This window comes from Xiphias gladius, chromosome 3 (genome assembly GCF_016859285.1).
Source record: "Xiphias gladius isolate SHS-SW01 ecotype Sanya breed wild chromosome 3, ASM1685928v1, whole genome shotgun sequence".
Classification (NCBI taxonomy): domain Eukaryota; kingdom Metazoa; phylum Chordata; class Actinopteri; order Istiophoriformes; family Xiphiidae; genus Xiphias; species Xiphias gladius.
In genome coordinates, this window is record NC_053402.1 from 8,008,932 (window position 1) to 8,032,596 (window position 23,665).

At 40.7% G+C, this 23,665-nt stretch overlaps 2 protein-coding genes across 5 annotated transcripts; both read right to left on the reverse strand.

The window, feature by feature from the left end:
* Positions 1 to 29: 29 nt before the first annotated feature.
* Positions 30 to 9,190, reverse strand: LOC120784395 (probable ATP-dependent RNA helicase DDX17). 2 transcript variants are annotated; one of them, XM_040118191.1, is made up of 13 exons: positions 8,748 to 9,190; positions 8,402 to 8,558; positions 8,132 to 8,228; positions 7,858 to 7,991; positions 7,681 to 7,746; positions 7,389 to 7,530; positions 7,144 to 7,304; positions 6,786 to 6,958; positions 4,902 to 5,012; positions 4,491 to 4,552; positions 4,332 to 4,391; positions 1,002 to 1,238; positions 30 to 783 (listed from the first exon to the last, which is right to left on the reverse strand). In XM_040118191.1, exons 1-13 carry the CDS (start codon positions 8,795 to 8,797, stop codon positions 293 to 295), a joined length of 1,941 nt encoding a protein of 646 aa, XP_039974125.1. In that variant the 5' UTR covers positions 8,798 to 9,190; the 3' UTR covers positions 30 to 292. The 2 variants fall into 2 exon arrangements, with proteins under 2 accessions (XP_039974125.1, XP_039974116.1); XM_040118182.1 differs by having other exon boundaries at positions 8,402 to 8,561.
* Positions 9,191 to 9,703: 513 nt separating this feature from the next.
* Positions 9,704 to 23,605, reverse strand: LOC120784420 (transmembrane protein 184B-like). Of its 3 annotated transcripts, none has more exons than XM_040118231.1 (10): positions 23,480 to 23,605; positions 20,483 to 20,716; positions 17,962 to 18,127; positions 15,378 to 15,468; positions 15,170 to 15,245; positions 14,518 to 14,609; positions 14,065 to 14,234; positions 13,283 to 13,477; positions 12,857 to 12,883; positions 9,704 to 12,449 (listed from the first exon to the last, which is right to left on the reverse strand). In XM_040118231.1, the coding sequence occupies exons 1-10, from the start codon at positions 23,528 to 23,530 to the stop codon at positions 12,220 to 12,222; spliced, it is 1,332 nt and encodes a 443-aa protein (XP_039974165.1). In that variant the 5' UTR covers positions 23,531 to 23,605; the 3' UTR covers positions 9,704 to 12,219. The 3 variants fall into 3 exon arrangements, with proteins under 3 accessions (XP_039974165.1, XP_039974183.1, XP_039974173.1); XM_040118249.1 differs by having other exon boundaries at positions 23,139 to 23,593; XM_040118239.1 differs by lacking the exon at positions 12,857 to 12,883.
* Positions 23,606 to 23,665: the final 60 nt, after the last annotated feature.

Here is a 23,665-nt window from a genome sequence, read left to right on the forward strand (position 1 = left end):
TGACTTTAAAGAAAAAGTCAAAAACCAAAAAGGGTTGACAATTTAATAAACAATCTGGGAACCAGTCTAAATGTTACAAAACCATGTTGATGCTGAAGAAGGAATTTCAAAGCACAGTGCACTGATTCGTTGCAACCCAAACAAGTTCTTAACTGGAATGGTGATGTTACGGTGGACAAATGCCCAGGACTAAATCCTTGCAATCAAGACATTTCTGACTGATTTTGAAACTGTCTGTGTGAATGGGTGTAGTGTGTTTTGTGTCGTGTGTGACTGTGGTGCACAGATTACTTTACTTTCTCCCTGAGGGAGGAGGCGGTGGTGGAGGACCAAACTGGAATGCTGAGTGCCCCATCAGGCCCATCATGGGCTGGGGAGGGTTGAACTGCTGGGCCATCAGAGGCTGGGGGACCGACGATGGAGGTGGGACCTGCCCCACTCCACTGCCCCCTGAACCAGAGGCGCCTCTGGAGCTGCTGTACTGGCCGCTGCTGCTGCTGTTATTCTGGTACTGGTCATACGAGTTGGAGCCAGAGCCATAGCTGCGTCCTCCATCCCTGCTACTGCGATCTCTGTATGAGGAGGAAGAGGAGGAGGAGCGGTCCCCATCCCGGCTGCTTCCGCCGCGGCTATCTCGGCTATCACGACTGTAGTTGCTGCTGCCGCGGCTGTCCTTGGAGCTCCCGCCCCCACCCACAGAACGCATTCGCCGATCACACTCGTCCTGGTACATCAGGTTGGGATTGTTAGAATTGGAGCTGCCACGGAAACGGGGACGGCCACCTGGAAATGACAAGAGAGAAGGTGGACAAACAGAAAAGGAATAAAAGCTCTAGTTCCTTTGAAACAAAGTCGAGGGCATTTTGTGTTGAGCTATTTTATCCCATCTTTCACAACATGTCATATTAGAGACATTAGAACATAGATTATCCTCTTGCAAAGTCAAAACTGATTCCATATAAAGTCTTTAGTAATCTAATCCAGCAGGACGCCTCCCTCACCTCCTCCACCTCCTCCACGACCATTGTCAACCAGCTGCAGCAGTTTGGGATTGATGGCCTGTCGGGCCTCCTCCAGCACCCGGATCAGCTCGCGGGCCTGGCGGAGGTTACCTGGGGTGAAGAAGGTGTAGGCAGTGCCTTTGTTGGTGCTGCGGGCCGTACGGCCGATGCGATGGATGTAGTCCTCCGATGAATTGGGATAGTCATAATTGATGACAAACTTGACATCCTCCACATCTTGACATTTGAGGCAGTAGTAGGGTTGAGAAGGGGTGGTGTAATGGGATCAGTTACAGGGATGGAAAAAATAAAAACAGAAGTAAGAAAAAACTAACATTGGTTGAGAACTGAATCAATCGATTTACTCCATTTGTGAATTTTAATTTTTGTGCTTTTGAAACTGGGAACATTCAAACAGACAATACCTGCAAGACACCATCATTTACCTGTGAAGTGAGCAACTATTGTAAAATATGTGATTAGAAAATTCATTTACTTACCATGCCAATTACAAAACAAGGCTCAATAATCTAGTATAATAGCTAAATACTTGCACACATGCAAATAGGTTACGTGCAGCCAAAGCTACAAATCAACGGAATTAAGTGATGAAAAAGTTACAGTGGTTTGCTGAAGAATTTAGACAATATTAAGTGAAATTTAAAAAGGGACAGACTAATTTTTGAGAAGCAAGTGACCCTAAACATGAACCTCAACAATGATTCTTGAGTAAGACAGATTCAGCAGTCTAAACATTTGCCAATTAATGGTTTAAGTATAAGAATCAACTGAAAAAAGTTAATTTCTTTTAGGAAAGAAATCTGTTCAAAACAAATTAAGAGGTCTGTTTCTCATTACAGTTGACAAAGGGCTCAGAAAACACTGCTGATTACAGAAAAACAAGTCTTGTTTTGGAAGCATAATGATGAAGGCTGGCAGAGGAAAAAATGGAGGGGGGGTGGTACAGTACTTACCCTGTATCAGAGATTTAGTGATGACTTACAAAGTTAGCCCTCTGTCCCCCTACCCATCACCAGTCCTGAGAGGTCTGCAGGGGTAAGAGGAGAGCGCACGGGACAAAAGCAGTCCCTTCTCCCACCTCTCCACTCCTCCACAACACTCCCAAAGCTGGACACTGTCTGGGCCAGAGCTCCAGCTGGACTTTGCTGGGATGCAGTCCTACCCTAGTCTTATTTGTGCCTCTTCGTGTCCCCCAGCCTTTTAATGACCTGGAGACAGTACTGCTGGGTTATGCTGTTTATAGTACAAGGTGATGGGTGGAGAGGCCCTTTCTGGATTATTTAATTTAAACTTCAAAGATCTTAAGTCCTTTTTAGAGACTTACTTTGCCATTTCTTACATTAGTGGTTGAATGTGGCAAGTCATTAATAGTCAAGATGTGGGGTGGTGGAATGGCAGACTCTCTCATGGACTTTTATGGTTATTGATTGTTGTGGCTTGTTCCAAATGCCTCCCAGGTCACTTCCAAAGGCAGTGATATCATAGAGCCCAGCTTTTCAAGTTCAGTAACAAGAAACAGACACTAAGCAGAAGACGTGTGGAAGTTTTCCATAAGAGGGATTTAAGATTGGGCTCTGCTAGGGAATTTGAGTCCTGACAGTTTCTCCTAGTCCTTACAGGGGCTTTAGCATGTCATGAAGAGCTGATGAGTTATTTACGAGCATAACTGGTGGTCTGGTATGATGTATACAAAGAAAAATTGAAAGGAGGACACACAGTGAGTTTGAGGATAGGGGGCAAAGGGACAAAAAAGACAGGGGGATCAGAAATGGTCTAAAGAAAACAATAAGAAGATAATAGGAGAGCACAATATAGGAAGTTGAAGGGGAGAGGTGGTGGAAAGAGGTAGAGAAAAGAGATGAATGAGAGAAAGAAGGAAACATTTAAGAAATGAGCAAAAGAGGCAGATAAGTAATGACCAAGACAGAAAATGACAGCAGGTAAAAGAGATGATGTGTGAGAGGCAGAGAAATTGAGAGAGTGAAAGAAAGGAAAGAAAGGAACAAGAGTGAAAGAGAGGGAAACTGATTATAGAGAGGTGGCTCCTCCAGGCCAGGACTCCTGCCAGCCAGGACCAGACATGACGTCCGCAGAGGGAGAGGCCGGCCGGCACAGCCAGTGGTGGGGGGTGTCAGGGGCTGGCATCAGGGGGCAGTTCAGAGGGGAGCCTCCAGCATAGCCGTCCATGCCCGGCTTTGGGTGCTTTCCACCCTCACTTCCTTGCAGTTGTCTGTTTCTCTGTCTTCTGGTAACACACCACTGTATCTCAGCTTCATTAAACTTAAGTATCATCTGTTTAAGTGTAATATCTGCAGGACTAATTTTAGTGAAGATTTTGTTATCCAAAGTTTAGTATTGGGAATCGAAATGTATCTCCTCAAGGACTGCGCAGTAAAGTTTTCTAAATCCATATCCCATCAGAATAAATGCAGATATTGAAAACTTGTCAAAAGTCACTGGTTGAATCTGAGTTAATCAATTCAGGAAATGGTATGGTGCGTCACTGTGATGATGGCATGGCCAAGGGGAGCCCACCCTCCTCCACACCCCCCTCTTTGCCCTCTCACCTGACAGCCGCCCCCAACCCTAGGATCAAATTTGGAAGCCCAGCAGCATCCCGCGCTTGCCCCCCCCCCCGTCGCCCAGGGAGCCAGTGTCCTGGAAGGGGGGAGAGTTTTGTTTGTGGGCACTGTTCTAGGTTTTCAGCAGAGATGGCTGTGTCTGGGATTGATTAATCAGGCCGTCTCTCTCCCCAAGTCAGCTTTCGATTTGTCATGCCTAGGTCCGGCTGCAGGCTCCCGAGGGCCTGTGTGCTTCTAGTTGCCGGAAGAGAGACTTGGAAACAAAAAAACAAACAAAAACAAAATGAAAAGAAAACAAATGAACATAGAATTAGGTTAAAGGTTGATCGCCATCCTGTAAGGGGTTACTTCACTAGCCTCACCCCTTACATCTTCATACTTTATTCAACATTATTCCCATGTTCAGTGTTTCTCAGGTGTCATTCAAAGTGGCCTAAATCTTCACATGAAATCCTGTTTCAAATATGATATGCTTCTTAGATACACCCTTTATCTGAGAAGCATCATATATTCTTTGATAGAAAAGCAAATCTGTATGTGTCTGTAGTTGACTTCTGATCATATATCTACTGTAAATAAACATGCAGTAAAAAGCCTGATTATTATACTGATCATTTTTCATATTATTCTACATATTAAATGGTCAATTATCTTGTATGTGTACCATATCAGTGTCTGGTCATACTGAGGAAATTATTTGCTTTGCACTTGAGCACACAGGACATACCTAAACCACGGGAAGCAACGTCAGTAGCAATGAGGATGGGAGCTTTGCCGCTACGGAACTCTACACGAGACAAAGAATGATCATGAGGAAAGGAACATCAAAGAAAAGGGAACACCATCGTAAGTCACTGTAGTTCGAATGTCAGTGTGTTTGTTTTACCTGACAACACCCAGTCTCTTTCTGGCTGGCTCTTGTCACCATGAATACACATGGCTGGCCACCTAGGGGATAATAATAATAATTAAAAAAAAAAAAAAAAAAAAAATGCAACTTGTCAGATATGACCATATTGTTATAAATAGTCGATGTCAGTGCGGCTTTTAAATTTTTAACCATGCTTTCTTGATCCCTGCAACGATGTGCTCCATCTGCCCCCTCACACAGAGCTCTGTGTCTGCTACAGGACGTGGTGAACAAAGTCATGCATGAGATCATGCATGATAAAAAAATGCACAGACTAAACTTTACAGAACCATATTAAATCAACGGTGCTGAGATGAGTTAATTTTGTGTAAAAAGGCTTTCTGGAGCATGTTCAGGAGTGTATTTGAACCAGCTGGATGTACCCACCCATCACGTCTCATTCTGCGTGTGAGGTCGTCACATCGTTTCTTGGTCTCCACAAAGATGATGGTCTTGTTCTCTTTCTCAGCCATAATCTCCTCCATCAGCTGGATCAACCTGAGGAAAGAAAACAAAGTAAATAGCAGATACACAATAATTACATGTTACAGTCCTGGTTGAAATGATTGGTACCCTTGAATATTTGGTATATAATTTAGAATGTCTTCAGAAATAAATGCAAATTAACCCATTTTGTATAATCAAAATATTTAATAAAATGTCCAAAGTTACTGATCAACAGCAAAAAAATGTTTTCATATAGTGAAATAAAAAATACATAAAATGTACGCTTTACACAATTATTGGCAACCTTTGATGAATTTAAATTGGTTCCTAAAACAATATGAAAAACAAATAACTCCCTTGTGCTTAATTTTCAGTGTTCACATGACCTGAATTAACCAATGAATGATGTTTTGCTGCATGAAAAGGGGCTGATTGTTTCCAATTTCTGGAAACAAAAAACTGGGGGGCGGGGCTTCCCCAGCAGCCATAAAAAAATTTTTTGGTCATAAAACTGTTAAGACACTTCCAGGACATGGCACCAAGAAGAAACTCAATGAGACAAGTCTGAAAAGGATGATGCGTATTGGGGAAAAACACTCAAGACATCTAAATAGCTTAAGACTGAGCAATTCGGAGTGGTGGTTTCAGCCTGTACCATATGCCGCACACTAAACACAGTAGGGGTTCATGGGTAAAGGCCAAGGAGGACACCACCATTGAAAGAAATACACAAAGAGGCAGGACTACTGTTTACAAAAACTTTCATAGATAAGGCACAGTCTTTCCGGGATATTGTTCTATGGACAGAAGAAACCAAAGTAGAGCTCTTTGGGAATGCAGTGCATAAGTTTGTTTATAGGCGACGAAATGAAGCACATAAGGAAAAGAACACTCTACCTACAGTCAAACATGGTGGAGGTTCTATCATGCTGTGGGGCTGCTTTGCGGTTTCTGGTACTGAAGGCTTTGAATGTATCAAAGGAATGATGAAATCAGAAGATCACCATGACATATTGAGAGAGAAATGTGTCACCCAGTGTCAGAAAACCCCAGGTTTGAGGCGAAGGTCTTGGGTCTTTCAGCAAGATGACGACCCAAAGCACACAACCAGCGGCACAAAAGAACAGTTGAAAAGGAAAAGGTGGACTGTTTTAAAGAGGCCAGCAATGAGTCCTGGTCTAAATCCCATTGAAAACCTTTGGTGAGCGTTGAAATCTGCCATTGCAAAAAGGACTCCTGCAGAGTTAAAAGAGCTTGAACACACAGCAGTGGAACAGTGGCAGAAACTACCAGCAGCCAGGTGCAAGAAGCTTCTAGATGGCTACAAGAAAGGTTTAGAGGCTGCCACTGTTGCCAAAGGTTCTGCAATCAAATATTAGTGAAGGGCGCCAATAATTGTGTCCGGGGTACAATTTGTGTATTTCACTATTATGTAGTTATTGATTTTTTAATTGTCTCTTGTTCAGTAACCTTGGAAATTTTATTATTTTTATTTTATTATTATATTTTGGTTATGCAAAATTGGTTTTACCCATATTTCTGAAGAAATTCTAAATTCTGTACTTAAAATTCAGGTGTGCCAATCATTTGGAGCAGGACTGTATACATGTAGATGTCCGCCTCACCTATCACTTCAAAAATAGAGGCTACAATCATTAAATCAAGGATAAAGAGGGGCAGGAAAGGCATACAGTGAACACGACAAGAGGAAGAGGAATTAAGAAAGAAATATTACTTAGGAAGTGGACCCTAAACAACACAAACCAAACAAACTAATTAACCAAAGCAGTAAAAGAAAGATCTGCTATGGGACCAGCCTCTTACTTGTGGTCCTTCTCACTCTCCATACAGACATCAACTATCTGAAGGATGTTGTGGTTGGCACTGAGTTCCAGCGCTCCAACATTGATTTGGACATAGTCCTTCAGGAAGTCCTCTGCCAGCTGACGAACCTCTTTGGGCCAAGTGGCACTCCACATCAGGGTCTGTCTGTCAGGCTGGGCAAAGAGCACATCAAATAAACAACAAGTAATAACAGAAGACTGAAATTACTGCTTCATATAATAAAAACATACCTGAAACATAACGCATAAGCTGTCAAAGCAGGAATGTCTCTGCTGCTAAAAGACAAACATTAATATTCTATAAAAAATTATTTTCTAAATCCCCTTATTAGTTTTACCCTAATCTGGTCCACAATTTTGCGAATCTGTGGTTCAAAGCCCATGTCCAGCATGCGGTCAGCTTCGTCTAGAACTAGGTATGTGCAGCGTCGCAGGTTGGTCTTTCCAGCCTCAAGGAAGTCAATCAAACGACCCGGCGTGGCAATGCAGATCTCAACACCTAGGAGAGATAAACTGAATAATCAGTTATGTAACACAGCACAAAACAGCGTTAATGTTAATCCAAACAGTAAACACTCCTCACCTCTCTCCAGGTCCCGGATTTGGGGTCCCTTGGGAGCACCCCCGTACACACAAGTGCTTTTGATGCGGGATGACTTTCCATAGTCATATGCCACCTGCTGGACCTGCTGCGCCAATTCTCTTGTGGGCGCCAGAACCAAGCACTACAAAGCACACATATAATGCCATAACAATCCACTGTTTATAGTGTTAGACACTTAAATGTTGTGTTAAGATGAGTTTTAATATCATTCTTGTAAATTCTTGATATCCCAAAACAGAGTACTTAGTGTATTTGGTTTCTCTTCACGTACAATGGGTCCATCTCCACGCTCCAAGTAGGGCTGATGGTTGATATGCACGATTGCTGGAAGGAGATACTGAAGAAAGAAAAAGGGGAGAGGTCAGTGGATTTTGTTGCTGTGCAATTTTCCAGTACATTATATATTTATCTTTGCAAGTATAGGAGTAGAGGAAGATATGTATCTCACCGATAAGGTCTTCCCAGAGCCAGTCTGTGCAATGCCCACCATGTCTCTCCCGCTGAGGGCCAGGGGGAAACCTTGTGCCTGAATGGCTGTGGGCTCCTTGAAGTTCTGCTGCATCAGCACATCCATTACATATTCTATGTGGAGAAGCAGGAAAACAGATCCTCTGGTTATTTCTGTTAGCAACAAGCAGATTTAATGTAACCATTGTTGTGGAAGTGTGTTTAACTGTTGCACAGTTTTACATGTGTAGATATCCATGTATATATGTGCTTACGGGGAAACTGTGCCTGATGGAAGTTGGTGACAGGCTTTGGGCAGCCTGAACCTCGAACAGTGATTTCTTTCTTCCTGCGATACTCCTCAAAATCATACTGAAGGCACAAGACAACAAACAAGTGTGTGAAACTAACAAACCTTCACAGACTAAACATGGGAGCGGTAGTACAGAGTTGAAAATTAAGCTAGTCTCCCTTTTCACGACCACAACAAAGGTGTGCATTATGTAGCTGCATCAGAAGATCAGACTGTGATACTAAAGGAATACCTGGCTCATTCGCTGGACTTCAGGGTGTTCACTATAGAAGTTCTTCTCAAATTTTGGAAGCTCATCGAGGTCCCACCTCTTCTTTCGTAAACGGTCCCCGGGATTCCCGAACTTTTTACCTGTTGGTGGGCCACTTCTGCTGGACCCGAAACGAGGGCTGCTGCGAATGATGACGATAATGAGACACCCATTGTACAGCTAGCATTATGACACTTTCCTGGGTTATACTACTACAGTTCTCACTGTTAATCGGAACAAACGCATCAAAACATTCTATACTGACAACTAACAGTTTGCGCTAGCATTAGCCCACATGCTAATTGACTGTGTTGACCTCGCTGCTTACCCTCTGTCGCGGCCACGGTCTCTGTCTCTGTCTCCGTACGAACCTCTCATTTTGAGGACACGTGCTCTTCTGAGTGATAAAGCACTTATTTAGTGTTACTGTTAGATCAGTGGAGTTATTGTCTCGAAAAAGTTACCTGGCTTTCGCTTTTCGTTACGGTTTCAGGCCTTGTTTGAAAAAGACTGTAGCTAACTATATCCGACGTGTCCTCTATTTCAGCAGTCAACTGCCAGCGTCATCTTGGAGCACAGACTGAATGAAGAAACTGTCGCTTTCTTACAGGTTTGTTGAAATATAACACCAAGACATGTTTTTGGTGTGACGAATTTAAACTTCAGTTCTACTGACACAAGGCGATGCAAGATGCACCGCTATGTTGTTGTTGTTAGCTTTGCGCTCAGCCTCCGAGCGGAAGCTACTGTGACTGGTACCCTGCTGAGGAAGCCCCGCCCCCAGTATGATTGACATCCTCTTGGTCCCAGTCCTTTTCTTCCTTTTTCTGTATTTGAGCTGTACTTTACCATTTATGTATTATAATTTTTTAACATTGACAATTTTGTAGGAAAGCGTTACACGTAACTAACATAGATATTCTGAATTGTATTGGCTGCTTGCTACTTTAATTTGTAAAAACTACTAATAGCTACTTAAAAATTAGTTGTACTGAATTCTGTCTTCATCAATAACAATGTTGAGGCGAGTTTTTAATAAAGTCGACAGCTCGTACACAATTGCAATGAAAATTGAAAAAAGATCATATTTATTGCAGGATTCTATTGCGCTGCATTACTGAGTAGCAGTGGTATGAGAAATGTTCTGATCTTTTGTAACAATATCACAAAGTAAAAGTGCTACAAGTAAAAAGTAAAAGCTTAGCTTTCAAAATGTTTCTCAAATAATAGTGCATTAGTATTATCAGCAAAATGTACTTAAAGTATAAAAAACCCGTTTTGTTATGTTTACGTTTGTCTTTTATTTCTTTTTCAACACCAACAGAAACCAATATAGCATCAAAACATGAGATATTACCAATATACAAATTAAAAAGTATACAACAGAAATAAAACAGGAGAATATATGAAAATTAAAATATTAATACACAAAAATGTTAAAACAAAGCACTATACCAAGCAATGCCATTACAGTCATTATCATGAATGTTTCACAGTGCTTAGTTTAACTCTATTTACAACATTCTTTCCTTTCTGGTATAGTATTTACTGGTTTAATATATTCAGTTTTATGATTAAAATCCAGCTTTTAAATCACATAGTATCAAAACTATCATTTGATAGTGTTTTGAATCAAGATGCTTGAGTTTGATGTGCTGTTACCTAGGGGCAAAGTATAAGGCAGTGATTTCCCTTTTTCAATACCACTAAATTAATGTAAAAATGAATAGAATAAATTCACTCAACCTTTGCCTGTAACTGAAGCACTGCAGGCTTAGTGGAAAAATGTGATACAAAAGTGATGTTTTAATTATTGAGTGTAGGAGGTGGTAGGAAGGGATATGGGTTAGTGTCACAGCCAGTCCAACTTTTGATTCCACTGGTGATGGATTCCATAATTCACAAACACTTTCACTCTAATGGAACACGATTTTCTCATTACAAAGTTGATTGTGCACTGTTGAGGATGCACATCCATTTGGCTGTTTTTTTTCCTCCAGAATACATTCATTACTCACAAATAATGTAGTGTATGTTTATCTGCAGTCAATAGACTTGAGTCAATCTGTAAGACCTGTTTGGATTCTGCTCTCAACATAAAACAAAAAAAACGCCAAACGTACATTTTACTGGCAGCATTGGGCCTTGGGCCTACTCAGCTTTTACACCGCTTGGCTCTGCCATCAAATATTTATGATCACGACCACAAGCAACTTCTACGCTGGCCGCTGCTAAAACGCATATTAAACATCAGCTGATAACAGTATGAACATCAACTCAAATACAGTTCCTATTATCTTTTGGAAAAAAGATAATAGGAACAAGAGGAACAACAGGATAGCAGGCAGGCCCAAAGGTTTTGACTCAATTGAGGCTTTTTTACCACTCCCTATTCTTCTAGCGTGCATCAGTTTTTTCTGCTATAGTGTGTGCCTTTAACACATTTTTTTCCTAACTGTACCTCAACATTCTGTCATCTTGCACACCAACTTTTAATGCACATACATTCCTATTCAGGATGTGAGTACAATCAGATTTAAAGCCTTGTTTGAACTGTCCTTATCTGTCTGTAGTGACCAATGTCCTGACTCACTCACTACTACTACTATAGCAGTGATGCCTTTATAAACAGTATCAGCAGAGGCAGGCCTGATCTGTGCTGCCTGTAATGCCCTTAATTAAGGGAATACAATCCACAGCACAGCTGGGCCGTCTCTGTAGGGAGGTGCTGCTTCTTCAGTAATCTGTTATCTGTGTAGGTGTTGTCCTTCCGTCAGTCCCTCTGCCCACACTAAAATCTCTCCTACAGATGTTCTTGCGGTGCTCCACAAACAGTAATATTGTGCGAGGGGCCCAAGTTGGGCGCACAGCCGCAGTCATACTATTACACTTTTGATTCACAAAAATGAAAACATACACTGAATATTTATAACATTTCTGGAATAACAATTTTCCAAACATAATAGTCTTTAAATGACTTATGCCTTCAAGGTCATACAACATTTAAATAAAAAAATAAAATAAAAATAAGCGATCAAATTCTTATATATTAAAATTAAGCCCTGCAATTAGAAGGCTCCTTAGTTTTCTTGGCTATAAATCAATTCTAAATCTTAAAACGGGTTGCCTCATTAACTGAAGCACAGGGTACTACTCCTTCTATTTGGCAAGGTTTCAGTAAGAGGCAGAGTTTGTAGAGGGTTGAGGAGGAGTATGTATTAAGAATCAATGTAAAAACTAAAGAAAGAAGGAGGCCATGTGTTTCACATGAAGATGGCACATATTTTCCCTTGCATACACTTTATATCTGATTGTTGTCAAACAAATTGTTGTCACTTTATATCTGATTGTTGTCAAAAGTGCAGCATTAGGTTGCTATATGCAGGCATGGTTATTTGTACTGATCAATATTCAACAGATGAATGTAGATATTCTATTTCTGTCAGTAATGACCTCTATGACATTGACGCAAATGTTCCCAACCTTTCTACTCCCTCACTTTATTTGTAACGTCCTATCCATGCTCCATGCTCTTTCCCCTCTTTCTCCCCTTACTTCCCCTTTTTCTTGTAAAACCCCCCTTTCTTATTCCTGAATTCTGCTAACCACGATTTCTCACGAAGTCTCACATGAATCTTATCTTTTATTGCTGTCTAAATGTGAAAAAAAAACCCTCCAAAAACAGAATCTCATCTTCCATGTTCAGGCTGAAACAAAAGATCTGATTTGTCTCACATAACTGCTAGAAATTCAGTATGGGCTATGGGAGAAAAGTGACCATATGAGCGTGTGTTTGAGTCTCAGAACTCGTCGTCTGAGCTGAGCAGCAGGGTCTTTTCGTTGTCCCCGCGGGTGCTGAGATTACTGTGACTGCGGGAGAGGGGTGGCCCCCCACTTCGCTCCAGTGTGGACTGCTGGGTATACTGCTGATAAGCTGGGGAGAAGTTATGGATGGCATCCTGGACCATGTCCCCTGGATTCATGGTCTCCTTCAGGCTGCTGGAGATGCTCTTCATTGGGGCACAGCGACCTTGAAGTGGGGAGGGAGGGTGAAATATTAATTAAGAGAGACAGAGCCTGGTCGAAATCGAGGAAGGGGTGAAATGACAGAAACTATGTTTCCACCCAGCTAGAGGGGAAGAGGGGACCAATGACCCTGGATAGGGAACATAGACTAAACAAAATTATTCCAAGACAAATAAAAAGGCAAAATGTTCAAGGGCTGAATTCACTGACTGCAAAATTAGCACAAAGAAACAAAACAAGACAGCAAGATACCAATGATTCTAAATGTATCAACTGAATTTGTGCTGAACTGAAAACGCCAATCATGTTAGAGTAATGGACATTTAACCAAAAGGAAAAAACAAACAAAAAGCACTGTAACATATAGAACTGTGGCAGATACAGATGAAAGAAAGCTAACGTTAGACCTACCGTACTGTCCATAGATAGGAAATGAGCCTTTCAGTGCAGCACAGTGAAGAAGAAAGAAAAGGGAGACAATGAAAACAAAACAGTCAAGATGAAAATGAAGGAAGAGAAAAACAGCAGGAGAAAAGAGAAAGATTCAAAATATTTAGTGTTTTAAAGATAGGAATCAAAGTAAAAAGGGTGGGACACAAAGAGTGAGTTCAGTTCTGAAAGACTGTAAAAATCAGACTATCAAGAGCCCTGTGTAAATTATACATCAAGATTAGACAGAATATTAAATTAAACACACAAACAGGCAAACTTGTTTTCATTATCCACACATTTAGCTTCACTTTTCCAATCTCAAACAAACCTCTTAATACCCCCAAACATGCACATACGCACGCACGCACGCACACACACAAAAACAAAAACATGCACTTCCTTTACCATATGAGTCCAGTCTTTTATCCATGTAGACTTTGTAAGTAAAGGCATGGCGCAAAGCAACAGCAGCAAAGAACATCTCAATGCAGATGATGAAGTTTTGGTAACCAGCAGCAACTGTTCCCTCGCCGACTGAGAAGTCAGCAGAGCTGATTTGAGGGATGGCTCCGCACTTCTCCAGGATGGCCAGCAGCATTCCTGATTCATACAAAAAGAGACAGAGTGAGAAAATAGAAACCATACAGAGATAGAAATTACAAAGCAAGTTTTCAGCCACATTTTTCCTGTTGATTTTGAATTTGTGCATGAGGACCCTGACAGGAGATTCAGAAATTAAAACACCTGCCAGAGAAAGTGAGAAGGCGGGCATAGGGTCCACTAAAGGAAGCTGATGTTAATTAAAACTCATTAAGTGATGAGGTTACAGAACTTGTTTCTACCTCTTCTCCAGATTTTATTTCTGGCAGAGCGATGCAGAGCATCATAGCATTTACACCACAAAACCCAAGAAATAAAAAACAGAAATTGCAGCAGCAAAAACACCTGCCCAAGGAGGCAAATTAATTCATATGGGATGCAAAGCTGTCTTTTAATTACACTCTAATCTGGTTAAGACTAGAACAAATACAAGTTTCCACTTTCCTTTGCCAATCCTTTGGAAATAAACGCAATACTTGGATAAAAACATGCCTACAAGCTGCTGAACAAAATAAATATCAGAATAAATGGGTATGTGTGCTGCTGTGTGTCCTTGTGTTAACACATTCAGAATGTGGTTTTCTTACCCTGCCAGAAGGAGAGAAAGATGACTGACTTGACCATGAAGAACTTGAGCACGGGGCTGTATGGGACAAGTAGTTCACGTGTGGCAAAGTAGAAGAGGAAGAGAGCGTAGAGCGACAGACTGACGGAGAAGTTGTAGATAATGGTCACGTACAAGTAGCCACTAGCCACACTGGAGAAGGAGAGGGATTTTAGTGTAACTACCTAAGAACTGCACAGTAGAGATAGCATGACACTTTAATTTATATCTTTTTAAAATGATCACTCATCACAGATATGAATTCTCTGCATTAAGAAGGTTCAACCAATGCTGCTCAGCTAAAAGATTATTAGCTGAAGCTGGTCAGTGTCTACAGTAGTGTGACACAACATAGCGAGTAAGAACATAAGGAGTCTCTGCTCAAATAGATGTCTAAGCTGTGAGTGACAGTGGGTAAGCTGCTGTTGAAACATACTTGAAGTCTCCATCTCTGTATTTCCCAAAGGCCTGAAGAATGACAGTGATCACTGCCATCAGAGGTTTCACTACACAGAACTGGAGAGTTGACTAAGGAAGCAATAGTGAGAAAAATTGGGAGAAAAAAAGAGAATGAATGCATCAGGAGAAAAATGGTCAATATAAGGCAGCAATGCTAAAAGAAATAAAGGTACTGTATTCTTTATTAAAATATTTAAACTGAGTATAAAAGCTTCTGACAACAACCAATTTTCAATGACAAACACAATGAGGAAATATTAATGATATTAACATTAAAAACTGCCATTATTTACAGTGGATATTACTGAGAATTTAACAAGACAGTCACTCTGGTGGGATATCTACAATAATTTAAACAAGCTTCAATTCTCTAATTGTCAGACTATATGGAAATGAATAAACACCACAATGGCTGCCAGTGGTTAACAGCTAGCAGCCATTTTGGTTAACATATATCACTTAACAGCAAAGTGATCTATTTTGTATTTGTACAAAACACAATTAAAACATGCTGAACACTAGTGTGGACATTATAGTGGACAGTTTTTCTGTCATACCATATCTGTTATACCACCCTTTGAGGGATATTACACAATGTACAGTATATGAGTCAAGAGGGTGTTGGGTACCTGTTTGCAAAACCTGAGGAATCCAATGGAGTAGGTCTTCCCCCACAGACAACAGGTCCCATACATACAGCTTGACCTACAGTGAAGTGTGGGTTCATACAGGTAACATAATTGGAAAATTAAGCAGGCTTTTTAAACATTAAATAACTGAAGTCACTCTTCATACCAGAAAGGAAAAAAAGGGAAGATGAGAGCAAAAAAGACTTACTCAATAGGTTTCCCTCTGATCTCAGCCATGATGGCACTCTCTCCTCCCAGATACTCATAACATAGACTCAGGAAGTTGTAGATGACAAAGGCTGCAGTGTCACACATAGAAAAAATGTTTTTTTTCAAGGTGACCACTGGTATCTGTAAAAATCCCTCCTAGATTCAATTGAAAAGCCATAGATACTAGAATACACTGGATATTTCTCACAGTTTCCATTAACATGCAAGCATGATAGTTACAAAGCAATAATTTAGTTATACAATGTTACACTTGGTGTAACTGTCGTAGTTATAGTTATGTTTTGTTGATTCTGTTTCAGAACTGCTGAGCTTGCCATTTCAGGGAAGAGAAGTGAGTCATTCCCATCACAAGGCTTGGAAATTATGGGGTAATGGCTGTGAGTGAGGTATAAGCCTAACCATAATTATAAGGTATAGTTCTCTATTGCTGGGAGCAGAAGTGGAGTAGTGTGATCATGGGACACCTGTGGAAACATTATTGAGGAAAGTAAACGCTAGAGAAAATTCATGGTCATGTCACACTGCCACACAACAGTGTTACATAATACAAATAGTTCAAAGAGACATGTTCACACTGTAAATAATGGTCTTACACAAGTGAACTACACACATTTACAGTAAGGCTATAATGTTCACTCATGTAATGTGTTAGGTAACTACTAAGATCAAAATCATATTTAAACGTGATGTTTCGTGTTATTCTTCGTCAGCATCATGGGCCTCAATACAAAGCTACAGCAGGTGTGTCCCCTAATCCCTTTCTATTCTATCCAATGGTCAGATCTGATATGTAATCAGCCTAATCAATGCAGCCAGCTCCACTGCTTGCTTTTGCAGTAACCAGACTAATCTCCGTCTCTAGTCTCAACAGATTTTTTTCCCCATTTTATTCATGCATGGCTTCAGAAGGCCTACGCATCCCTTCGTCTTCATTTTAAACATAATCGGCTATTTGAATACTTTGAATTAACTTCATTCTCATTTCAAAAAAGTCTAATAATCATCATGCTCATAATCAAAACCACATGGCTAAGATATGGTTACAGAAAGGCAACCGAAAAACTTCTACATGTCTGATCAGCGAAGTCACTTGCTGAGGTGTTTCACTGGATTAAAAACATGCAAGCTCAAATCTTGAGACCCTGAGTGTACAAATCTGTCATGGATAGTATCAACTCATAAGTGTTATGACACTGACATACCTGCTCTCAACTTTAAAATCCATCCTTCTTATACATATGGGCAGGTAACCCAAAGAAGACATTTACATCATATCCTGTGTGCTGTAAAATAATGTACTAGCTATTTTACTGAGAAGTAACATAATTTAAATAAACCGGTAATTGGTGTCCCTGAGCAGAATGTTTTTTCATCTGCTGCCCCAGGGGTTCTCAAGCTAATTTGAGGGAAACCCACAGACACCAGCTCCCCACTGCCTCAGCTCTCTTTACTGTTGAAAGTGGCTGAGTTTAAAAGTAAGCCTCTGATTGTAGCACAGTGACGATCCCTGCCAGAGCAGTCAGCACAGTGCTGGCTTTGTTAATGTTGTATTATGTCCTGTCGCCGCTTTTAGCTTCAAAAGCACAAGACATAAATAATTTGAACAAGCATTTTGAGAGCATAAATATCCAAGAGTGTTAACAATAACAGCTAACAGTACCTACAGAAGACTGACCAAGCCTATAAAATGATATTACTGTGTGCAGTGGTGCAACTAACCATTTTTTCAGTAGTTGATCAATGAAATTGTCTAAGTTGTTTTTGATGAGTCCATTTATTGTTTCGTTTATAAAATACAAGAAAATATTGACCATCAACAAGTTCTGAATCCAAGATCTTCAAACTGATTATTAGACCAACAGTTAAAAACCCAAAGGTATTCAGTTTACAGTAATATAAACAGAGAAAAGCTGAAAAACTTCAAAGGCAAGAAAACTGAACCAGCGAATGTTTGGCATCTTTGCCTTCCTGTTGATCAACTACTTATCCCAGCACTAAACGTATGTACAAGCAGTTATCCTATTAAAGCACATATGAAGATGTATTAGAAGCAAATTTACATTAACATAACCATAGCAAGTAATGTAACTGCTTGTTTTATTCTGACATTCTGCATGAATACTCAAAGAAAATCCTGTGACAGTATTTGCATTATTGGCTACTGGGATAATTAAAAAGGTTGTGGTGTATCTGCTCACAAGTGAGATGGCTTCTAAAAGTCCTCTGAAGGATTTGCTCATTTTCATACAGTTGCTAGGAAACAGGCTTCCCTTCCCCTGCAATCCCAACAGGCCATGGAAACATGAGAATGAAGATGGCAACCTTTGTAAATGAAGACACTGCAAAGGCCATCTGCCACTGGGGTATCACAACACATAAATTCTCACACCCTAATTTCTACTGGGAATCAAAAGAAACATTGGAGCACAAAACACCTACTCTCAACACTGTGGTGAATATTGGCTTTTAGTGTGCAGGCCAAATATGGCAGCACAAAACTGATCCTGCAGCAGAAAATGCTAGTGTACCAGACACTGCACTGTGTTCCTCTATCCACTCACCTTCGTAGCAGTCTCGGACTGTATCAAAGTACACATAGTACTCCTCATTGGTGAAGAAAAGAAGACTGAGCCAAGAGTCGAAGGCATAGATGGGGACTATGAAGAGGATCCTAACTATGTGCCTCTGTTCATTCGGAGAGCTGTAGTAACGTAGGTGCATGTAGATCTAAAAAGAACAGAGAAAGAGAACAGGTGAGAAAAAACTGGATCATCAAAATAAATTAGTGATAATCTAAGAAGGTGCTTTTTACAATTCTCCCAGGAAAGACACCATTATCTAACCAGGAATGTCCCACGAATTAGGTCTTGTGAATGCCAATCTATTACAACATAGATTTTTTTTTTTGGACTAGCAACACATATTCCACCTTAAAATATTAGGAAATATATGTCAGCTTCCTCCCTCTGAGACAACAACTCGGAATGTGGTGGATAATTTGGTTAGCTGAAACCAAGTGCTACCTCATGAAACCTGTATGTCTGTTCTCATCAAGCATCATCAGGCTCTAGGCTGTATACATTTGCCGCAGTCAGATATTGGAGTACTGTATGTCTGCAAGGTGTGTGCTGTGTGCGGGCAGTGACATTGAGGTTGCTTCAGGTAACTGATACTGAGCTTTTATCACTCCTATTCAGAACAGAAGACTGCAGGAAAAACAGGGTGGGCCTTTGTCAACGACACCTCTGTCTGCACCATCCAGCTCCTTTCTACTTACACAATGCCCCACCTATCACCTTTCCTGGTCTGTAAACAGACACACACCTTGGGTAAACTAACAAAATGGTGGGTGACAACACTCAAAGTGAGATAGTGCACTTTGCTCACAGGGCTTGTTGCTAGGTGACCCTCCTCCCCCCTCTGCATGCACACATTCTCTCTCTCTCTCACATCCATACCCTAGTCTTGACGTAATCAAGCATGGAGCACCTGTTGCCAGAGTGACAGTCGGGCTCTTCTTTAAACTTGTATGTGAGGAGCAGCAGCAGACAATGGAAGGCAAATCATTAACCTAAGCCTCGAATATTCCACTGTAACATGAGGGCTGATAAACTGACACAAACAAGGCAGACAGTACATATACACTGCACTGCACCACTTACACTAAACACTTCCATTCTCCATAGATTTTGAACACCACTGTTAATATTACACGAGGCTAAAACACAATACGTCTTAGTATGCAGACAAGCTGAAGTTAAGTAAGCGCTATCTGAGGTCTTGCCATACTTCCCCTATAGCTAGGGTACCTGTGATTTTTGTCTCATACTGGGTGTGTTTCGGGGGCATATACAACTTCAGTCAATTAAACTTGGCACATGGGGGCTCCCTGGTGGCTTTGGGGTTGGGGCACCCACCATGAACTGCAACATCAACGGTTCATGTCCTGCTGGGGACATTTACTGCACGTAAATTTCTCTCAACTGTCAGCGATCAAAAGAAGGAACAAAATGCCCAAATAATAAAAGAAAAACAAAAAACTAGGTCCTTATATCATTTGTTTCTAATGCTTACTGCTTGCAGCTATTTTAGGGGGATGGCTTAGGCAGATTTTAGGTAAGAAGCCCTACTTACTCTGGTGGTAAACCTACCTAAAAAATAGTATTAACAATCCCGCTTTCATCATTAATAAGAAATGGGTTAATAAAAAACAGCTTTTTTGTCTCATTACATTCACACAAACACTAAATGTGTATGGAACATAAATATCCTCATGTAATTGTTTAGCAAATGTGCAACAAGTAGTGTGGACAAGCTAAGCAGAAAATTGCTCAACATTTAGAAGAAGCCTTCTCCCAACAGGACATAAAACTTGTGCATGCATGTGTTCGGTGTGTGCATGTGCAAATAAAGGGCCTTAGATTAACAGGGGCTAATGGAGAAATGCTCCTGGGTGTGTATGCGTCTACTTATTTTTTTTTTTTGGCTTTTTCTGAAAAAGGACCCATTTGTCGTCAGAGAACACACCTTCAATACATGAAGGTTAAAGAAAGAGGGAGACCAGTGGGTAGATTTGAGAGACCATGAGCAATATTTAGGTTTTTTCTCCAGTACTACAGCTTAAGCACTTTGCCAAAAGGCTTTGGGGGCTAAATCTAGAAAACAGATGCAACCACTAATTTACACTTTGTAATAAGTTTGTATCAAGTCTTATCCAAAATGACATATAATAAGTAAGCACATAGGGCTTTAGTATCTTGCTTGATGATACTTGGACTGCATTCAGACTGATAATGGTGCAGTGTAAATTAAACAACTTATTCATTTCAATAAGCCCACAGCATTGACAACAAGGTGTCCCACCGCACAGGGCTCCAGCAAAGAATCTTCGCTGTATTATTCTAACTCAACATCGCAGATTTTTTTCCCATCTCATTGGTACTTTGATAGTACACATATCTATTGTTTAGACAAAATAACTATAGTGGTGGAGAGAAAACCTGAAATCTTGACGTTATAAGTTTCGTTTCAACCCTCTGACCACTGACCATCTGCATCCTCCAAATGTCAGGATCTTCTTACCTGGTGACATGTGATTAATAGAGCTGTCCAAACAAAAAAACCCGATATAGTTTGGGCAGTGGAGGTCATGAGAAAAATTGGCTCTTCTGGTGTGACCACTGGGGTTTCTGTTACCAAGGAGGAGTTGGATCGACGCGGGGCCACAGTGGCTGGGGACCCTGGGGCGAGGCCGACTGGAGAGTCATTTCCCAACCTCTCTGACAGGGGTATGTCTCGCCGCCAAAGTTGACTCATCTGTATGAAAAGAGGGTATGTAGACTTCATCCACGAAGATGCTCTTTATGTGACACAATCTAATTTAGTCTAGATATCTTAAATTAGCAGTAGGCTTATTTAAGCAACATTTGGTCGACAAAATCAGCTGCAAAACCTCATGTTCTAGGTTATAAAGCCTGAATGAAAATGTGTAAATGCATCACAACAGGCCTGCACAGTTTAAGTTTAAATCTCAAGCCAACATCTGCTGATGTTAGAATGAGACAACTGAAAAAGATACAGAGCGAAGTAGGACAGTGCAAAAGAGATTTGTGTGGATAGACAGAAGAATTGAGATCAAAACAGAGAGAGTGACAAGAGAATGCGTAAGGTAGGTGGGTGAGGAGAAGCTGATGAAAATTGTAAAAACCACACACACCAGCACATGGCGGGGGGGGGGGGTCAGTATGACAGCAATGAGCTGAGGGCTGCTGGGCTGCTGACCCAATTTCTCCCCTTCTTTTTCTCTGTGCTTTATTGAGGGCCTGAAGAAGTGTAGTGTAGCTAGAAATGGCGCTAAACACAATCATATTTCTTCAGAGTAGCGAAACACCATCCCACAAATCAGCACCAATGAGGTCTGTGGCTACAGGTAAATGTTGAAATAAGGTTCTTGATATATAACTGAATTGGAGTAAAACTATAATGTAAACCCATCCAAATGCTTACTCTCTAACATGGATATGTGTTTTGTTATATTCCTGTTATTCTTCACAAATCCTTGTTTTATGAAAAGGTGGCCATTATATAACCAAAGCTTTTTTCTATGGGATAGATGGGGAACGCTGAGTGGCTTTAAGAATCATTTTTGTGCTTTACTTTTTCCTCAACATTCATCGTCAAAAAAAACAAACAAACAATAAACCTAAGCCAACTGTGCAGCATTGTCCTAAACCCATTGAGTTGTCTTTATTAGGTTTATACTGTATTAAACTTAATGCTTACACTGCATTTGTGCCACGTCAGCACATCTTCCCTCGACAAATATCAACAATGATTTATATGAAGTGTAAATAAGACTACACTACAGATCTCTGAATACTGTCATGTCTCCAACTACGTCAGTGTCTTGGTGTGGATTCCAGGAAGGCAATAACTTAATCATTCTTAATAATCACTTAATTTCACAATGACTTTCAACCCCCTGTGCACCAGCCAAATATAGGTTGGCACTTGATGTGATCATGGATGATTCATGCTGCTTGCCAAAGCCTCAGTCAGCTTGTGGCAATGCAGTAACTAGGAACACATCAGCACGTGACAGACACCAGAATATGTTTTACTATTCAGACGAAGAAACTGCGGGGAAACCAATTTAGGTCAGCACAGAAAATTCAACTTTCTGCATACCTGGACTGTTTTTTTTTTGTTTGTTTGTTTTTTTAAGAAATATCAGGAAGACATAGCTAGAATATTAAGTTTTTCCATCAGGCTGAAATTTTGAAATTGGTGTAATTGAGGGCTTTTCTCTTAATTACTGCAAAGCAATCCCTTAGTCAAACATCTTGCACAATGATTTCTGATACAGCAGACAGTTCCAATTTGACTTACCATAATGACCAAGCATTTTCATGTGATCATCATCAAACAGACTAATTAACAGCTGAATTTGTGTCTCCAAACAGATGTACTATATATTGAAATTGAGGGAAGGTCTTACCATTTATCATGGTCATTTTTTGCAATATTCCCTAGCCTGAATGGATGGATGGGTGGATGTAAAATATGTCAAAACAGTTTGTCGTATGACACATAAAAATTAAATAAAAATGATCTACTTATTATCTGAGAAAAATGAATGTGACGTGAGGTCTGTGTTCATTATACACGCGCACTGACGATGATCACAAGCACCAGCTTTCACCTACAACAGAGCTTGGTGCTTCCCAGTGGTCCACGGACAAGAGAGAGGCAACACATCAGTCCTGCTGACTGCTCCCGTGAGTAGCTTTCAAAACATGCATTGTACTTTGACCTCAATCGAATCGGCAGTCTTTGTGACAGACGATTGTAAGTCCTCAGGCTAGGAGAGCTGCCTGAAACATACTTTAAAGCACCAAGGCTATTGAGGTCGTGTTTAATCAGAGGCAGTGAAGACATCAGGGCTCCTGAGCAAAATTAAAGTGAGTTGTGGTCACTGCTAGTGTAGGTATAGCAAATTCCTCCAAAGGACGAGAGAGCAGGTTTCCTAGCTTTCAACCTTGACAATTTTACACACAAACCCGCGCTGCAGTTAGAGAATGAGTGACATCTTTAATGCAAATTCAGAGGGGGCAATATTTACCTCAGCTGATTTTGGTTGTGTTGAGACCTTTTGCGAGTTTAGAAAAACACAGTAAACTGAAAAAAAAATGGTAGCTTTTGTTCAGTGCTCTTGACTCCATCCTGCTGCGTTACTTACCTCCTCTGTAGTTGTTTGATCGCGCAGGTTTGAATCCAAGCATCAAATTAGCTCATCGTTTCAAGTCGACTGCGAACCTTTTTGAGTTTAAAGTTATTTGGCCAAGCGCTAACTTTCAGATGACGGCCAGCCACTTATCCGAGCACTGCATCGTTGTATGAACCCCAGAAACTTGCTTTTTATAAAAATGAAAAGTGTCGGCAGCTGAGCGTAAACTACGCCGAGCGCTGCTAGCTAACGTTAGCTAGCCTTCCTAGCCTGACGCTAGCTTGCTGTTTTCTCCCCGCAAAGTCAAAATAAAGAAATATAACATGCTTTTAAGAAGCTATACACTCACTTACAATGTTAAAATGTCTACTGAAATTATCGAGTATTATCTCGCCATTCCCCATCCAATGCTGAAGAACTAGACAGTTACTTCATCCACATCACCACCAGTTCACTAGACCAACGGCAGCAGCTGCCAGCAAATACTCCGCTCCTTGCGCATGCGTAATCATGCTGTTTTTATTTTAAGGGTTTTGCAA

What these genes read in the sequence shown, in the direction of transcription:
- LOC120784395 (XM_040118182.1), bottom strand. Translation starts at nt 8,797, where the DNA reads ATGAGAGGTTCGTACGGAGACAGAGACAGAGACCGTGGCCGCGACAGA. An exon ending in CCATCAGGCACAGTTTCCCC is followed by an intron (nt 7,992 to 8,131) that starts GTAAGCACATAT and finishes TTCTCCACATAG; the next exon opens with AATATGTAATGGATGTGCTG. An exon ending in CGTTGCTTCCCGTGGTTTAG is followed by an intron (nt 1,239 to 4,331) that starts GTATGTCCTGTG and finishes TCAAATGTCAAG; the next exon opens with ATGTGGAGGATGTCAAGTTT.
- LOC120784420 (XM_040118231.1), bottom strand. Translation starts at nt 23,530, where the DNA reads ATGGGGAATGGCGAGATAATACTCGATAATTTCAGTAGACATTTTAAC. An exon ending in TCAGTAGACATTTTAACATT is followed by an intron (nt 20,717 to 23,479) that starts GTAAGTGAGTGT and finishes CTTTTCATACAG; the next exon opens with ATGAGTCAACTTTGGCGGCG. An exon ending in TAAAAGACTGGACTCATATG is followed by an intron (nt 12,884 to 13,282) that starts GTAAAGGAAGTG and finishes CTGCACTGAAAG; the next exon opens with GCTCATTTCCTATCTATGGA.